This window comes from Cherax quadricarinatus, chromosome 10 (genome assembly GCF_038502225.1).
Source record: "Cherax quadricarinatus isolate ZL_2023a chromosome 10, ASM3850222v1, whole genome shotgun sequence".
Lineage (NCBI taxonomy): Eukaryota > Metazoa > Arthropoda > Malacostraca > Decapoda > Parastacidae > Cherax > Cherax quadricarinatus.
Genome location: NC_091301.1, coordinates 39,946,225 through 39,964,676, shown reverse-complemented (window position 1 = coordinate 39,964,676; position 18,452 = coordinate 39,946,225). Strand labels below are relative to the sequence as shown.

General features: G+C 39.8%; 1 protein-coding gene across 1 annotated transcript in view; it reads right to left on the bottom strand.

Moving 5' to 3' along the window:
* Window positions 1-1,509: 1,509 nt before the first annotated feature.
* LOC128688057 (N-acetylglucosamine-6-sulfatase) overlaps window positions 1,510-18,452 on the bottom strand; it is a gene marked incomplete at its 5' end in the record, with an annotated part of 29,505 nt that continues 12,562 nt past the window's right edge. The window contains 1 exon segment of the mRNA XM_070083790.1: window positions 1,510-4,931. Within this exon segment, the coding sequence (XP_069939891.1) occupies window positions 3,633-4,931 (1,299 nt within the window).

Here is an 18,452-nt window from a genome sequence, read left to right as displayed (position 1 = left end):
CGCCAGGGTTTTTGACGTACTAGTACACATAAATTCTAGCGCCCTCAAATCTAGCAAGAGAAAGCTGGTAGGCCTACATATGAAAGAATGGGTCTATGTGGTCAGTGTGTGCAGTATAAAAAAATCCTGCAGCACACAGTGAGTAATGAGAAAAAAAAAACTTTGACCGTGTTTTTGGTTTAAAACAGCGACTTTGCACTGTATTTTCGTATGGTATTTATGGTTGTATTCTAGTTTTCCTGGTCTTATTTTATAGAATGGAAGACATATTACAGAACTTGAGATGATTTTGATTGGTTTCACAATGAAAAGTACTTTGAAATGGAGCTCAAAGTAGCAGAAATGTTCGATTTTTGCCAAAGTTCAAAAGTAAACAAATCATGCCAAGTATCCAATACACATCAACTGGTGAATCTACTGTTCTTTCACAAGTGCGCTGGTATTATTTATACCATTTCTACACTAATACAGTAGTCTGCATAACAGTAAATCTTCTATTTTTTGTGAGAATAAAAATTCAAAGTGGAAAGCAAAAGAAATGTAAGAGGGGCATGGGGATGGCTAATGAACAGAGGAAATGTTATTTTAGTGCCAGGAATGTCTTTCTTGTTTATTCTGGACCCTATTTGGAAATTGGCATCTTTTGAAATTTGTGTGAAATTGGCAAAATTGCTAAATTCTGACCACTTTATTGGATAGTTGAAATCGGTAAATGGATGGTTTCTTGTACTCATTCGATAGAAAAAACTGAGCTCTAGCGAAATAGTTATGATTTTTGTCGACTAGTACAATGGAATTGGCCGAAAATAGGGCTCAAAGTGGGCAAAATCGCCGATGCATAAACATTGTCGAGACCACTAACTTCGCGAGAGCATAATTCTGTAAGTTTTCTACCAAATTTCATACTTTTGGTGTCATTATGATCGGGAAAAGATTCTCTTATCTTTTCATATGAAAAAATATATATATTTTTTTTTTAAATTTTGGCCCTGAGAACAAGTCTCTGAGAGGGCCTGGCGACCCTCAAAGGGTTAAACCCAACAACAACACTTACACCATTTACTCCTCTCATACATTATGACATATTTTATTCATTCTAGAATATATATCATGATTCTATGTTATTAATATTGTTTATAATGTCATATTAGATGAACTGTGATAGATAAATAAGCTGTAGAGATGACATTAGCATCATATTGAAGCATAATAAACTCACCTTCCTCTTGCCTCCTACCTACCTCCTACACCAACAAGAATCAATAAAGGTTAAGTGTGATGTTAAATGTTCATTTATCCATTTTATTAGTGCTTTATATTTATTTGTCATTGTTTTCTGTATGTAAATCTATATTTATTCTTTAAAAAAATTATTTTTTGTTAATACTAATGGCTGTCTGAAACGGATTAATTGGGTTTCCATTATTTCTTATGGGGAAAATATTCGCCAATCATGAATTTCGCCAGTCGGCAGACTCTCTGGAATGGATTAATCACGAAACTCGGGGGTCCACTGTATAGATATATAATTATTTGCCGCCAAAAATAATAAAATGCAAAAGCCTGCCTTTTATGCATAATGAAAACAAAGTGAATAAAAATTTACGAAAAATACAACTATACCAGGAAGTACCAAGTGGCACCTGGTTTACTGGTTCCATCCTCAAGAGGGCTTGCTAATCCACTTTAAGAGGCACTTTATTTACTTCAATTACCCCAATTTAAAGTAACTGTTTATTAAAACATTTTCTTAAGTTTCCGTGCAGCCTCAAGCTAGTTGGCTGCAACTCTACCACTGGACACTTAAAATATCACCTCTGATATACTGGTGATCAATATTGGGAGCTTCTTACAGGCCCAGTCTTTGGATAAGCTTACTTTTTGAGTGCCAATTTAACCAGGCTGCTGCTGTTAGTGGCCCACTGACACCTAGTAGGGGTAGTGGTCCCATTTCATCTTGAAGACTATAACTACATCTGTTCCAGCAATATTTGTTATCTGTGGGCAGCAGGTTGAGCAGTCTAGGGTCACATATGTTGACACATTTCCTTACTGTGCCTATGGAACCCCTGCTTTCACTAAGTTGCTACAGTAGTAATGTAGACTGGGGACCTGACCATCCAATATCTTCCAGGCATTTATTATCAGGGATCTATCACTTCTTCACTGCACAGGGTACATTCTAAGTAGCTTAAATACTTTATTGATGCTATGCAGAAAGTAAATGATCTCTACATCTTCTAGCTCTGTTACCTCCACCCATCCTGAATAGAGTTGTGATCACATAGTAGTGTTTTACATGTGAAAGCACAGATTATTTGATAGTACCATCACTCTGTTCTATTTTGATTCTGAAAGTTCTCATCCATTTGTTAGTTTTCTGAAATTTGCTTCATTTGTTGCATTGTGGTCTCTTAAAAAATAAATCTAGCAAATGAAGATTCTGCATCAGAATCCTGGAACCACCTTCACTAAGTAAAGGTTCCTGCAAAAGTGAACAGTCTATAATAATCTTAAAACTTGCACTGTTACTATTATTATAATAACAACAAATCAGAACAGTAGAGATGATCAATGTGTAATATTGCCCTTCGAATTTCAACTTCTTACTAGGGAATAAGAACCTAATATGTAACACAATATCCTAGGGGTTTGAACCCCTTACTAGGGAATGCAACACCAATGTACAATACAAAGTCCTGAAGTTTAGACTTCACAACAGGGTAAAAAAAATTACCGCAACATATGCCAGTTTCTGTTTCTTATCTCGCAGTCAACATAATGAAAATTAGAGCACATCACTTAGTATCACCAGCCAAAACTTTTGATGTATTTTAAAAAATATATTTTGGATGTATAATTCTTTCATGAAGCTGAGAACTCAGTGTAAAGTCTTTAATGAATGAAAAATATTGTACACTGTATGATGACCACATTCAACTGCACCTATACAGTACTTACATGATCACTGACACTTTGAATAAATGATACCAAGGAGAAAGAGGTAAGTGCCTTTACCAAAACTATATTAATGTTGGTAGAATTACTGACAATATGTTAGGTAAAAGGATACAAATGCAACTGATGTGACATTTTATTGTGGCAATGTTTCGCTCTCCAGCAGCTTTGTCAAACTATTACAGCTTGACAACGTTCCTGGAAAATGAAATGTTGCCACAATAAAATGTCACATTAGTTGCACTTGTGTCCTTTTATTTACCAAAACTGTTAAAAAGAGTCATAGGAAGTGCTAAATCCATAAAGGTCATAAGCACCTTCATCAATCAACATGAAGGCACCTTCCTCTAAGAATAACTCTATCATAACTAAACTAATTATTCAAGAAGCACCTAAAAGGGAGTGCCTGATGATTGTTATGTTTTCTGACAACAAAGATGCACTATTAGAGAATCCTAATGTATCAAATTAATTAATGTGTAGAACTTAGCAACCTCTGGAGAAGCTTGGATGCCAAGCATCAAAGATAGGTAAACTTGTACCATACATGAGCTATTTAAGTAAGGATTTCAATCATGAAAGTTAAAACTCCATTAAGTCTATGCTTATTAATTTAACCACTGACACTGATGGCATAAGTCAAGTGGAGATATCAGATGCTTATTTTTTACACCTTAAACAACAAAACTAGCCAAGTCGATACACCTTGAACCTCTACATCTCTGCATGTTCCTCAAAAGATTTCTTAACTTTTTGTGAACATTTTTGGTTAAAGACTTGACTGTGTTATTTAGTTGCCAAGGATCCTTATCCAAGTCATACATTTCCTCAAAGGCCTCATCGTCATCCCATTTACAAAATAATCTATTTTCCCCATCGCTAATCTGTCTCAAGCAGGAATATGTGTTGTTTGAAGAGTCTTCACATTTACATGCATAATTAGGATTACATCCATTCATACCTGAAGGGATATATTCACACCCCTCATTTACAACTCTTCCCTCACCAGAGTGCTCTACCAGAAGTGTTCGACGTAATTCTCTGTATTTTTTAAAATTACTAAAATTATATTTTCCTATGGAATGCTCCTTTTTATCTACAGGTATGTCATTATCATCTACAGCAATAGAATTTGTACTTTCTACAGTTATTATTGGCTTAAGGGATATGCCATCCATGTACTTGGGTATCTGCAAGCCTGCTAAGTCCAAAAATGTAGGAGCAAGGTCAATATTGGAAGTTGGAAAATTAATTATTTTTCCTTCAGGTACATTGGGACCCCGAATTAGGAAGGGCACTCGTATATCAGTTTCATATGGCTCTCGCTTGTCAACTGGTAAAGAAAACTGTCCTAGATGGTATCCATTGTCAGATGTAAACACAACATAAGTATTTTCAAGCTGATGTTTTAATTCTAAATATTGTATAACATCCTGTACCATGTCATCAACAGTCAGTAATGTTCTCAGTCTATTTCTGAAAGCATCATCAACTTTTTCAATAATATTATTGGGCAAAGGTTGAACTCCTTGCCTTAAGAGCCAGTGCTTGCCTAACCCTGCTTTAATGTTAAAACTTTTTGTTCTTGGTGCCTTTAATGAGGTATAATTTTTGGAATATTTTGGCTCTGGAGTAAATGGTGCATGTGAAGCAGGTACTGACAACATCATAAAAAATGGTTTAGAAAAGGAAGACAGGTTTAAAAAATCAAATGCTCTTTGTCTGACAATGTTAGTTAGGTAATCTTTACTAGGATCTGAGCCATGTTTTTCAGGAGTCCCATTTATGGAGAGGGTGTAGTTGTAATATCGTGAATTTCCTTTTAAGCCTATCCACCAATCCCACCCTGGTGGGATGTGATTAAGTCCACCAATGTTAGTTTTACCATACTGATTAAGGTATTTTCCAGCAAAGAATGTTCTGTAGCCATTATGATGCATGTGAGCTGCAAAAGTCTTTTTCTCAGGCCCTTCCTGAAAATTACAGATAATTATTAATATGGAGATTATTTTTTCAGTAGTAAATTATTAAGAAGGTACAGTATAACAAAGATATCAAAAAAATATAAATAAGCATAAACTAGAGAATCCTACAAAATGAGAAAATAACAATCAATGAAAAGATAGTATAGAAAAAGGTACACAATAATGTTTTTAAAATATTTTGAACTTTGGAAGGGGTACATTGTATCATTTGAAGATTTAACCGAGGTAGGGAACAGACAACAGATAGAATGACAGTCAAACCTTTCATACTAGGTTTGCTGTTAACAAGAAGCAGAAGACTGTCTACTGATAACAAAATCTACTCAGACAAAATAAAAGATAAGGTAATTTCATTATGTGAGAAATGCACCTTGAAAGGTAGAGCCTTAATGGGAAAGAATAGATAGAGCAGTTCACCACAATATATCCAATGGTAGATTTCATGGGAATGATGAGAAACTGTTGTTAATAACAGACACACAAGCAATAATTGGAAACTATTAAAGAGGTTTCACCTGAACAGGAGGGTTTTTAACCCTTTGACTGTAGCAGGCCCCTTTCTGAAACTGTCATTCTATGTCGCAAAATATTCGAAAAAAAAAAATATTTTTTCTTATGAAAATGTTAGGATTATTTTTCTAAGAGTTTTAAGCCTAAAAATTTTTTTTGGCCATCAGTACTTACCGAGATATAGAGCCGCAAAGTTTGCAGAAAGTGAGGTGCATACGGCAACAGCGGCGACTGCCGCCCACCCAGTATTCTTTTATTTACTCTAATTCAAAAGTTTCTTGCATTTTTCAATATTTTTCTTTTCCAAGTAACTTATGTGGCCTGTGAGACCAATGTAAGGTGCATTGTCCAAATATACACTCATTGTTTACAACACAATAACTGAACAAACTTTATCACTATTAGTTTGTGTATACACTTTGTTTACACAAACAAACAATACAAAACAATGTTTATTACTATTGTTCCATAATATATATACATATGTACAGTCACTGAACATGTTCCTAGAGCTGCTGCAGCTTGTGGAACTCTTTGAAACATGGGTATATGCAGAGTGGCACTTGACACTCCTCACACATAAAGCGAGTGTCTCTGCGTGTTTGTGAGCGTTTTGTGGTATGTGTACATACATAACACCTCTTCTGAGCATTTTTCTTGGCAGTAGTAGGAGGCAGTTGTATGGGGTAGTGATCATCAGGCCTGAAACGAGATTGTGTGTGTGGGTAATTTCGTGGGTGCTGGTCTATTGCAGATGTTGCTCCTTGGTACTTTGCGATTATTTGTCTGATTACTGACAAACAAAATTCACCATATTTTGGTGTTTTGTTGGTCTTCAACTTGTATATGTTATAAGCATTTAGCATGGAGATATCAACAAGATGGAAAAAAAGTTTTATATACCACTTATAACTCTTGCGTACACAATCTGCAAACCCAATCTGCATGTCACATTTGTCCACTAAGCGCATATTGAGGTTGCAGTCCATGACAGCTGCAGGCTTTAGAATGGGTTCGTTGGTCTCTCTGTTGTGCCTGCCACTGTGTGCCATTTCGTTTGGGTGAACTGATGTCAACAATGTGACATCACGTTTGTCATGCCACCGAAATGCCACGATGTCATTGGCAGCAATGGCTTGCACCTCACCTCTGCGAGTGCCAGCGTTGAACCTTGGCATATGTTTATGATTACCACGCACTGTGCCACACACGTCTGTAAGGTTCACTCGCAAGAAATCACTGAGTAAGGGGCTTGTGTACCAGTTATCAGTAAATAACATATGCCCCTTAACAAGATATGGTTCCATCATTGTTCTAACCACATCGCCAGAGATACCCAATAACTTCATGGTATCTCTCAAAGTATTACTGCGAGTGTACACAATGATATCCGAAACTAAACCATTTCTGCAATCACGCAGTACAAATAACTTTATACCAAAGCGTTTCCTCTTGTTTGGTATATATTGCTTGAATGAGAGTCTTCCTTTGAATAAAATCAAGGACTCATCAATAACAAGCTTCCTGAAGGGGTAAAAATGCATGCAGCACTTTTGTTTCACATACATAAACACATTTCTGATCTTATATAACCTGTCGGTTCTGTCAGGCCTGGTTTTGTCTGAAAAGTGTAACATACGTAACAGTATCAGGAAACGATTGACACCTATAATGTCACTAAAACCTGGAGTTGAAATCAGGCGTTCTGTTGCCCAGTATGTGGTGACAGTGTGCTTATACACATGTGGCATAAGCATTATTGTGGCAAAAAACAGGTACATCTCTGCCACAGTTGTCTCCTTCCACTGGTGTAGCCGTGATTTTGGTGAGAGAATTGTATTTGCCATGGTGTAATCATAGTATGTGTTGGTTTCCCTGACAATGATGTCCATCAGGGGTTCTTTGAAGAATAACTCAAAGCATTCCAGTTCACTAGCATTGTTCCCAAGTGGACATGATGGCTTTATTTCACTTCGTGTTTCATCAAAGTCATGGGGACTGGGAACAAACTCGTCACTGTCCTGCCAATCCCAGATGCGGTCTGCTGGTGGGTTCTGGATATTGTACTGTGGTTGTGCAGGTTGTGGGAGTGTGGGGTCGGGTGAGGCTGGTTGTTGTTGTGCAGAGTCAGCAACGTGGGTAGTAGCGTGGCCCACTGCTGGTGCCACATGGGCCGTGCCATCATCACTACCACCACCACTGCCTGCTCCCTCACTCACATCATTCATACCCATCGTAACAATATCGTCATCTTCACTATCAGGTCGTGGTGTAGGGCCACGGGATGTGCTCCCAGAGTTTCTCCTTCCCCTTGGAACAGCATATGAAACACTACCAGACCGCATGCTACGTCGTACATACTGCCGCTTCACTGGGGAATATTCACCCTCACTGTCACAACTAGAACTGCTTTCAATGACCTTGAAATCACTATCACTATCACATTCACTGCTAACATCTGGGTGTTGTACACGACCAAATAGTTTCCTCTTTCGTCCTGGTACAGGCGAACGTGAACGTGAACAAGCCGGCCCAGCACCAGAGGTGGATGGTTGTGGGTCATCTGGGTTTTCATCACTAATTACGTTATCCGGGGCACTTTTTTCGGTCACACTCACTTCAAAACCCTGGAATTCACTGTCACTGACATTTTCATCACTGTTAGAGCTATCACTTGGGAACAAAAGACCTCCAATCCGCCGAGGAGTGAGGAACTTCTTACTGAGAGGCATGGTGAAAATGGACTACCAAGATGGCGTTCCCACAATGCACCGCTGGGTCCCAGACTTTTTTCACAGGGTGCACACCGACCACTGAGACCCATTCTCTCTCATGTAGGCCTACCAGGCCTTTCCCGCTTGATTTGAAGCCGCTAGAATTTATGCGTATAAATACGCCAGAAACAGTGGCACATAAGACGTATTTATACGGCGTAAAGAGTCAAAGGGTTAAAAGCCTGATAAAATATACTGTACCTGATGTAGCACACTATATAGCAACAAAATCAGCTGGCCTACTGGTCCACAGTGCGTAAAATCTGAGATGTTATATAATGAGTAGCGCCTTGGTTAGTAGTAGTAGTACAGTTGGTCAACAACGCATATCACTGCAAATCACACACCACTCAGCACACTAACAGTACTACCACTACACTACCACTAACCATTGTACAGGGGATGGGGGTGGGGGGTTAGAACTCATGGCCAGTCGTAAAACTCCAGGCCAGCACATAAGCCACTGGGCCAGATGGCTACAATAAGATTCATCCAACTAGGTATGTTTATATACCATAGGGAGGTTAGCATGGGCCCCCCACTGTGATCACAAATGCAGCTGGCCCAGTGGCTTATGCACTGGCCTGGAGTTCAGGTGAAACCTCTTAAACAGTTTTCAATTACTGCTTGTGTCTGTTATTAACTACAGTTTGTCATTATTTCCATGCCATCTACCACTGGATATATTGTGATGAACTCACTTGCACTGAGTTCTAACCCCACCCACACCATGGTATGTTTGCAATTGTGTTGCTATGATTTTATGAGTCATCATCACCACTGCTACTAATACTCCTCACGATGGCACTACTCAGTATATTACATCTCAAGTTCTACTCAATGTGTACTAGTAGTTAAGCTGCCGTTCCCCTCTGTATTTGCTTATCTCATGTATTCAAACTTGACTTTGAACCTACGTACTGTGCTACCACTAGGTAATTTATATTATTTTATTTTATTAACACATCAGCCGATTCCCATCAGGGCAGGGTGGCCTAAAAAAGAAAAAATCATTCACTCCATCACTGTCTTGCCAGAAGGGTGCTTTACACTACAGTTTTTAAACTGCAACATTAACACCCCTCCTTCAGAGTGCAGGCACTGTACTTCCCATCTCCAGGACTCAAGTCCGGCCTGCCGGTTTCCCTGAATCCCTTCATAAATGTTACTTTGCTCACACTCCAACAGCACGTCAAGTATTAAAAATCATTTGTCTCCATTCACTCCTATCAAATACACTCACACATGCTTGCTGGAAGTCCAAGCCCCTCACACACAAAACCTCATTTACCCCCTCCCTCCAACCTTTCCTAGGCCGACCCCTACCCCGCCTTCCCTCCACTACAGATTTATACACTCTTGAAGTCATTCTGTTTTGTTCCATTCTCTCTACATGTCTGAACCACCTCAACAACCACTCCTCAGCCCTCTGGATAATAGTTTTGGTAATCAAACACCTTCTCCTAATTTCCAAAATACAAATTCTCTGCATTATATTCACACCACACATTGTCCTCGTTGCAACATTCATCACCCATGCTTCACACCGTACAAGAGTGTTGGTACAACTATACTCTCATACATTTCCTTCTTTGCTTCCATGGACAAAGTTCTTTGTCTCCATAGACTCCTAAGTGCACCACTCACCCTTTTCCCCTCATCAATTCTATGATTCACCTCATCCTTCATAGATCCATCTGCTGACACGTCCACTCCTAAATATCTGAATACATTCACCTCCTCCATACTCTCTCCCTCCAATCCGATATCCAATCTTTCGTCACCTAATCTTTTATCCTCATCACCTTACTCTTTCCTATACAGTGGACCCCCGCATAACGATATTAATCCGTTCATGAGAGCTCATTGTTATGCGAATGAATTTTCCCCATAAGAAATAATGGAAATCAAATTAATCCATGCAAGACTCCCAAAAGTATTAAAAATTGTTTTTTACCAAATGAAATATATATTTTCCTACACACAAAGAGAAGGATACATGCACAATAGTAGAGTAGTACATGCACAATATATATTGTGCATGTACTACTCTACTAAATGAAGAATAAATGACACTTACCTTTATTGAAGATGCAGCAATGACTGATGAGACAGTGTGTCCTGGGAGTGCCTTTTCCTCCTGAGTACTGTAGGTCCTGTTTGGCATTTTCTTCCAGAACAGGCCTTATCACACTGTGTATGTCACTACGATTCTTAAATCTCTCAAACCAACCTTTGCTGGCTTTAAATTCACCAATATGAGCACTAGTTCCAGGCATTTTTCCCTGTTCACCTGGGTGTTAGTTGACTGGTGTGGGTTGCATCCTGGGAGACAAGATTAAGGACCCCAATGGAAATAAGTTAGAGAGTCCTCGATGATGCACTGACTTTCTTGGGTTATCCTGGGTGGCTAACCGTCTGGGGTTAATTGTTTCTCGGTAGTTGTTTCACGTTAAGCCACACCAACAACACTCTCTCCACATCTTCGAGTAATACAGCTGATGGTGGTGCAGCAACAACAACAGCTGTGGTGCAGCTGACCATGGTGCAGCAGCAGCTGGGTGCAGCAACAGCTGACCATGGTGCAGCTGCAGCTGTGGTGCAGCAGCAGCTGACTGTGGTACAATAGTATTTATCACCCTTTTTACCACAGGGTTGGCACTAGAAGCTTTCTATGGGCTCATGGTGGCTTATTTAGCAGTTACAAGCACTATAAATAATGGAATAATACAAAATGTATCGAATGTATGAATGCAACCGGCGTTTTTCCCTGTTCACCTGGGTGTTAGTCGACTGGTGTGGGTTGCATCCTGGGAGACAAGATTAAGGACCCCAATGGAAATAAGTTAGACAGTCTTCGATGACACTTTTTTGGGTTATCCTGGGTGGCTAACCCTCTAGGGTTAATTGTTTCTTGGTATTCTCAATAAGCCACACCAACAACGGTGCTACAGCAGCAGCAGCTGACAGTGCTACAGCAGCAGCAGACGATGCTACAGCAGCAGCAGACGGTACTACAGCAGCAGCAGCAGCAGCAGACAGTACTACAGCAGCAGCAGACGGTACTACAGCAGCAGCAGCAGCAGCAGCTGACGGTGGTACAGCAGCAGCAGCAGCTGACAGTGCTACAGCAGCACCAGCAGCTGACAGTACTACAGCAGCAGCAGCAGCTGACAGTGCTACAGCAGCAGCAGACAATGCTACAGCAGCAGCAGACGGTACTACAACAGCAGCAGCAGCAGCAGCAGCTGACGGTGGTACAGCAGCAGCAGCAGCTGACGGTGGTACAGCAGCAGCAGCAGCTGACAGTGCAGCAGCAGCTGACAGTACTACAGCAGCAGCAGACGATGCTACAGCAGCAGCAGACGATGCTACAGCAGCAGCAGACGGTACTACAGCAGCAGCAGCAGCAGATGGTACTACAACAGCAGCAGCAGCAGCAGCTGACGGTGGTACAGCAGCAGCAGCAGCTGACGGTGCTACAGCAGCAGCAGCAGCTGACGGTGCTACAGCAGCAGCAGCAGCTGACAGTGCTACAGCAGCAGCAGCTGACAGTGCTACAGCAGCAGCAGCATCAGCAGTTGACCATGGTACCACAGTATTTCGATAATATTTCTCAACCTTTTTACCACAGGGTTGGCACTAGAAGCTTTCTTGGGGCCCATGGTCACTTATTTTGCAGATAAAATCACCAAAAACACTGTAATAATATGAAATGTTACGATTGTATGCTTGGATGTTACCACGGAGGCTGGCTTGTAAACAATGCCACCGGCGGAACATGTGAGGCTGGCTCAGGCCTCACATAGACGCGTCTCGGACGAATAGCGTTGAGCGGGTTTTCTAGCGGTATGCGAGGCAAAAGCTTAGCGATAAAATGTATCGGTATGCGGATTTAACGTTATGTAAGGCCAACGGTATGCGGGGGTCCACTGTATTCACTTTTAACCCGTAAACGGTCCAAGCAGATCTACGTTCATATGCATAGTGCTCCAAAAGTAGATCTACTTTTTTTTACATATTTTCAAATATAACAAAAAAAAAAAATGTAGATCAAAGTTTTTTTACACTTTTTCAAATGTAAAAAAAAAGATGATCTACTTTTTTTACATACTATCAAATGTTGAAAAAACATATATATATACGTTTGGACCATTTACGGGTTAATTTTCTTCTTTTACATACCCTACCAAATTCATCCACCAACCTCTGCAACTTCTCTTCAGAATCTCCCAAAAGCACAGTGTCATCAACTAAGAGCAACTGTGACAACTCCCACTTTGAGTTTGATTCTTTATCTTTTAACTCCACACCTCTTGCCAAGACCCTCACATTCACTTCTCTTACAACTCCATCTATAAATATATTGAACAACTACGGTGACATCACATATCCTTGTCTAAGGCCTACTTTTACTGGGAAATAATCTTCCTCTCTCCTACATACTCTAACCTGAGCCTCACTATCCTCATAAAAACTCTTCACTCCTTACAGTAACCTACCTCCTACACCATACACCTGCAACATCTGCCACATTGCGTCCCTATCCACCCTATCATATGCCTTTTCCAAATCCATAAATGCCACAAAAACCTCTTTACCCCTATCTAAATACTGTTCACCTATATGTTTCACTATAAACGCTTGATCTACACACTCCCTATCTTTCCTAAAGCCTCCTTGTTCATCTGCTATCCTATTCTCCGTCTTACTCTTAATTCTTTCAATAATAACTCTACCATACACTTTGCCAGGTATACTCAACAGACTTATCCCCCAATAATTTCTGCACTCTCTTTTATCCCCTTTGCTTTTATAAAAAGGAACTATGCATGCTCTCTGCCAAACCCTAGGTACCTTACCCTCTTCCATACATTTACTAAATAATAGCACCAACCACTCCAAAACTATATCCCCACCTGCTTTTAACTTTTATATCTTTTTCCCATCAATCCCAGCTGCCTTACCCCCTTTCATTCTACCCCACACACTCACAAATGGCTCTTCCTCACTCTTATTAGATGTTATTCCTCCTTGCCCTATACATGAAATCACAGCTTCCCTATCTTCATCAACATTTAACCCTTTGACTGTAGCGGCCGTATATATACGTCTTACGAGGTACCGTGTTTGACATATATATACTCATAAATTCTAGCGGCTTCAAATCAAGCAGGAGAAAGCTGGTAGGCCCACATGTGAGAGAATGGGTCTGTGTGGTCAGTGTGCACCATATAAAAAAAATCCTGGAGCACACAGTGCATAATGAGAAAAAAAAAAAACTGACCGTTTTTTTTAATTAAAATGCCGAATTTGTGGTCTATTTTTGTATAGTATTTATGGTTGTATTCTCGTTTTCTTGGTCTCATTTGACAGAATGGAAAACATATTAAAGAAATAGAGGTGATTTTGATTTATTTTACTATAAAAAGAACCTTGAAATGGAGCTCAAAGTAGGGGAAATGTTTGATTTTTGCCAATGTTCGAAAGTAAACAAATGGTGTCATTGCCCAATAAATGTCCAACTAGCCATTCTAATATGCAGTCATGAATGGGTTGATGTTATTTATACAATTATTACAGTATTGCAGTAGTCTGCATAATAGTAAGTCTTCTATTTTTTGTTTGAATAAAAATTCAAAATAGAAAGCAAGAGTAATATCAGAGGGGCCTGGAGACATGACTGATGAAGAAAGAATATGTTATTTTAGAGCCAGGAATGTCTGCATTGTTCATTCTGGACCTTATTTTGATACTGTCATATTTTTTAATTTTCGTGAAATTGGCCAAATTGCAAATTTCTGACCACATTATTGGGTAGTTGAAATCGGTAAATGGGCAGTTTCTTGTACTCAATCGATAGAAAAAATGGAGTTCCAAAGAAATAGCTATGAGTTTGGTCGACAGAAACAACGGAATTAGCCGAAAATAGGGCTCAAATTGGGCGAAATCGCCGATTTGTAAATATCGCCGAGGTCGCTAACTTCGCGACAGCATAATTCCGTCTGTTTTCCATCAAATTTCGTTTCTTTGGTATCATTACAATCGGGAAAAGATTCTCTATCATTTCAAAAGAAAAATTTTTTTTTTTTTTTTTTTTTGAAATTTTGTGACACCAGGAGACACCTCAGGATTGGGGGTTGCGACAGTCAAGGGGTTAACAATTCCTCAAAATATTCCCTCCATCTTCCCGATACCTCTTACTCTCCATTTAATAACACTCCTCTCCTATTTTTAACTGTCAAATCCATTTGTTCCCTAGGCTTCCTCAACTTATTAATCTCACTCCAAAACTTTTTCTTATTTTCAACAAAATTTGTTGATAATATCTCACCCACTTTCTCATTTGTCTTGTTTTACATTGCTTCACCACTCTCTTAGCCTCTCTTTTTCTCTCCATATACTCTTCCCTCCTTGCATTACTTCTACTTTGCAAAAAACCTTTCATATGCTAACTTTTTCTCCCTTACACAAATAACCCGCACATAAAAGAGAGAAGCTTACGACGACGTTTCGGTCCGACTTGGACCACTGACAAAGTCACACAAACCAAAAGTGGAGCAGGACGGCTATATATAGGCAGGAAGAGGTGGTGGTGGTGGTGGTGGTGGTGGTGGTAGTAGTAGTAGTAGTAGTAGTAGTACAAGAATGGTATATAATACCGACAAGATGAAATTAAGACACGCGCAACACCCGGGCATCCCTATCGCAGCTGTCGTAAGCTTCTCTCTTTTATGTGTGGGTTATTTATGTATCGTTCCAGTCACGGTATTGTGCCTTTTTTTTTGTTATTTTTCTCCCTTACTACTCTCTTAACATCATCATTCCAACAATTGCCCTTCTTCCCTCCCTCACCCACATTCCTGTAACCACATACTTCTGCTGAACACACTAACACTACATTCTTAAACCTACCCCATACATCTTCGACCCAATTGCCCATACTATCACTAGCTCATCTATCCTCCAAAAGTTGTTTATATCTTACCCTAACTGCCTCCTCTTTTAGTTTATACACCTTCATCTCTCTCTTACTTGCTGCTTCTATTTTCCTTGTATACCTTTTACTCTCACTGTAGCTAGAACTAGAAAGTAATCTGATATATCTGTGGCCCTCTATAAACATGTACATCCTGAAGTCTACTCAACAGTCTTTTATCTACCAATACATAGTCCAACAAACTACAGTGGACCCCCGCATACCGTTGGCATCACATAACGTTTAATCCGCATACCGATACATTTTATCGCTAAAATTTTGCCTCGCATACCGCTTAAAAACCCGCTCACCGCTGTTCGTCCGAGACGCGTCCAATGTGCGCCTTAGCCAGCCTCACATGTTCCGCCGGTGGCATTGTTTACCAGCCAGCCTCCGCGGTAGCATCCAAGCATACAATTGTAACATTTCGTATTATTACAGTGTTTTTGGTGATTTTATCTGGAAAATAAGTGACCATGGGCCCCAAGAAAGCTTCTAGTGCCAACCCTACAGCAATAAGGGTGAGAATTACTATAGAGATGAAAAAAAAGATCATTGATAAGTATGAAAGTGGAGTGCGTGTCTCCAAGCTGGCCAGGTTGTATAATAAACCCCAATCAACCATCGCTACTATTGGTGGTACAGCTGCTGCTGCTGCACTGTCAGCTGCTGCTGCTGCTGTAGCATCGTCTGCTGCTGCTGTAGCATCGTCTGCTGCTGCTGTAGCATCGTCTGCTGCTGCTGTAGCACTGTCAGCTGCTGCTGCTGCTGTAGCATCGTCTGCTGCTGCTGTAGCATCGTCTGCTGCTGCTGTAGCACTGTCAGCTGCTGCTGCTGCTGTAGCATCGTCTGCTGCTGCTGTAGCATCGTCTGCTGCTGCTGTAGCACTGTCAGCTGCTGCTGCTGCTGTAGTATCGTCTTCTGCTGCTGTAGCATCGTCTGCTGCTGCTGCTGCTGTAGCATCGTCTGCTGCTGCTGTAGCATCGTCTGCTGCTGCTGTAGCACTGTTGTTGGTGTGGCTTATTGAGAATATACCAAGAAACAATTAACCCCAGAGGATTTGCCACCCAGGATAACCCAAAAAAGTCAGTGTCATCGAAGACTGTCTAACTTATTTCCATTGGGGTCCTTAATCTTGTCTCCCAGGATGCAACCCACACCAGTCGACTAACACCCAGGTGAACAGGGAAAAATGCCTGGAACTAGTGCTCATATTGGTGAATTTAAAGCCAGCAAAGGTTGGTTTGAGAGATTTAAGAATCGTAGTGACATACACAGTGTGATAAGGCATGTTCTGGAAGAAAATACCAAACAGGACCTACAGTACTCAGGAGGAAAAGGCACTCCCAGGACACAGTGTCTCATCAGTATTGCTGCATCTTCAATAAAGGTAAGTGTCATTTATTCTTCATTTAGTACTAGTACATGCACAATATATACTTGCATGTACTACTCTACTATTGTGCATGTATCCTTCTCTTTGTGTGTAGGAAAATGTATATTTTGGTAAAAATTTTTTTTTCATACTTTTGGGTGTCTTGATTAATTTGATTTCCATTATTTCTTATGGGGAAAATTCATTCGCATACCGATTATTTCGCATACCAATGAGCCCTCTTGCACGGATTAAAATCGGTATGCGGGGGTCCACTGTACTGATATTACGCCCTACATCATATCTTGTATACCTATCTATTCTCTTTTGCTTAACCCTTTGACTGTTGCAACCCCCAATCCTGAAGTGTCTCCTGGTGTCGCAAAATTTAAAAAAAAAAAAATATATATATATTTTTCTTATGAAATGATAGAGAATCTTTTCCCGATTGTAATGATACCAAAAACACAAAATTTGATGGAAAACTGACGGAATTATGCTCTTGCGAACTTAGCGACCTCGGCGATATTTACAAATCGGCGATTTCACTCACTTTGAGCCCTATTTTTGGCTAATTCCATTGTTCTAGTCGCTCAAACTCATACCTATTTCTTTGGAACTCCATTTTTTCTATCGATTGAGTACAAGAAACTGCCTATTTACCGATTTCAACTACCCAATAACGTAGTCAGAAATTTGCAATTTGGCCAATTTCACGAAAATTAAAAAATATGAGTTTCAAAATAAGGTCCAGAATGAACAATGCAGACATTCCTGACTCTAAAATAACATTTTCTTTGTTCATCAGTAATGTCTCCAGGCCCCTCTGATATTACTCTTGCTTTCTATTTTAAATTTTTATTCAAACAAAAAATAGAATATTTACTGTTATGCATACTACTGCAATACTGTAATAATTGTATAAATAACATCAATCCATTCATGACTGCATATTAGAATGGCTAGTTGGACATTTATTGAACAATGACATCATTTGTTTACTTTTGAACACGGGCAAAAATCAAACATTTCCCATACTTTGAGCTCCATTTCCAGGTTCTTTTTATAGTAAAATCAACCAAAATCACCTCTATTTCTATAATATGTTTTCCATTCTATCAAATGAAACCAAGAAAACGAGAATACAACCATAAATACTATACAAAAATAGACCACAAAGTGGCGCGTGCTCCAGGTTTTTTTTTATATGGTGCACACTGACCACACAGACCCATTCTCTCATATGTGGGCCTACCAGCTTTCTCCTGTTTGATTTGAAGCCGCTAGAATTTATGAGTATATATACGTCAAACACGGTACCTCGTAAGACGTATATATACGACCTTGACAGTCAAAGGATTAAAATACACATTACCTATAACTAAACCCCCTTTCTATACAAAGTTCAATCAAAGGGCTCCCATTATCATTTACACCTGGCACCCCAAACTTACCTACCACACCCTCTCTAAATGTTTCTCCGACTTTAGCATTTAGGTCCCCTACCACAATTACTCTCTCACTTGGTTCAAAGGTTCCTATACATTCACTTAACATCTCCCAAAATCTCCCTCTCTCCTCTACACTCCTCTCTTCTCCAGATGCATACACGCTTATTATGACCCACTTTTCACATCCGACCCTTATTTTAATCCACATAATCCTTGAATTTACACATTTATATTCCCTCTTCTCCTTCCATAACTGGTCTTCCAACATTATTGCTACCCTTTCCTTAGCTCTAACTCTCACAGATACTCCTGACTTAATCCCATTCATTTCTCCCAATAAAACTCGCCTACCCCCTTCAGCTTTGGTTCGCTTAGGGCCAGGTCATCCAACTTCTTTTCATTTATAACATCAGCAATCAT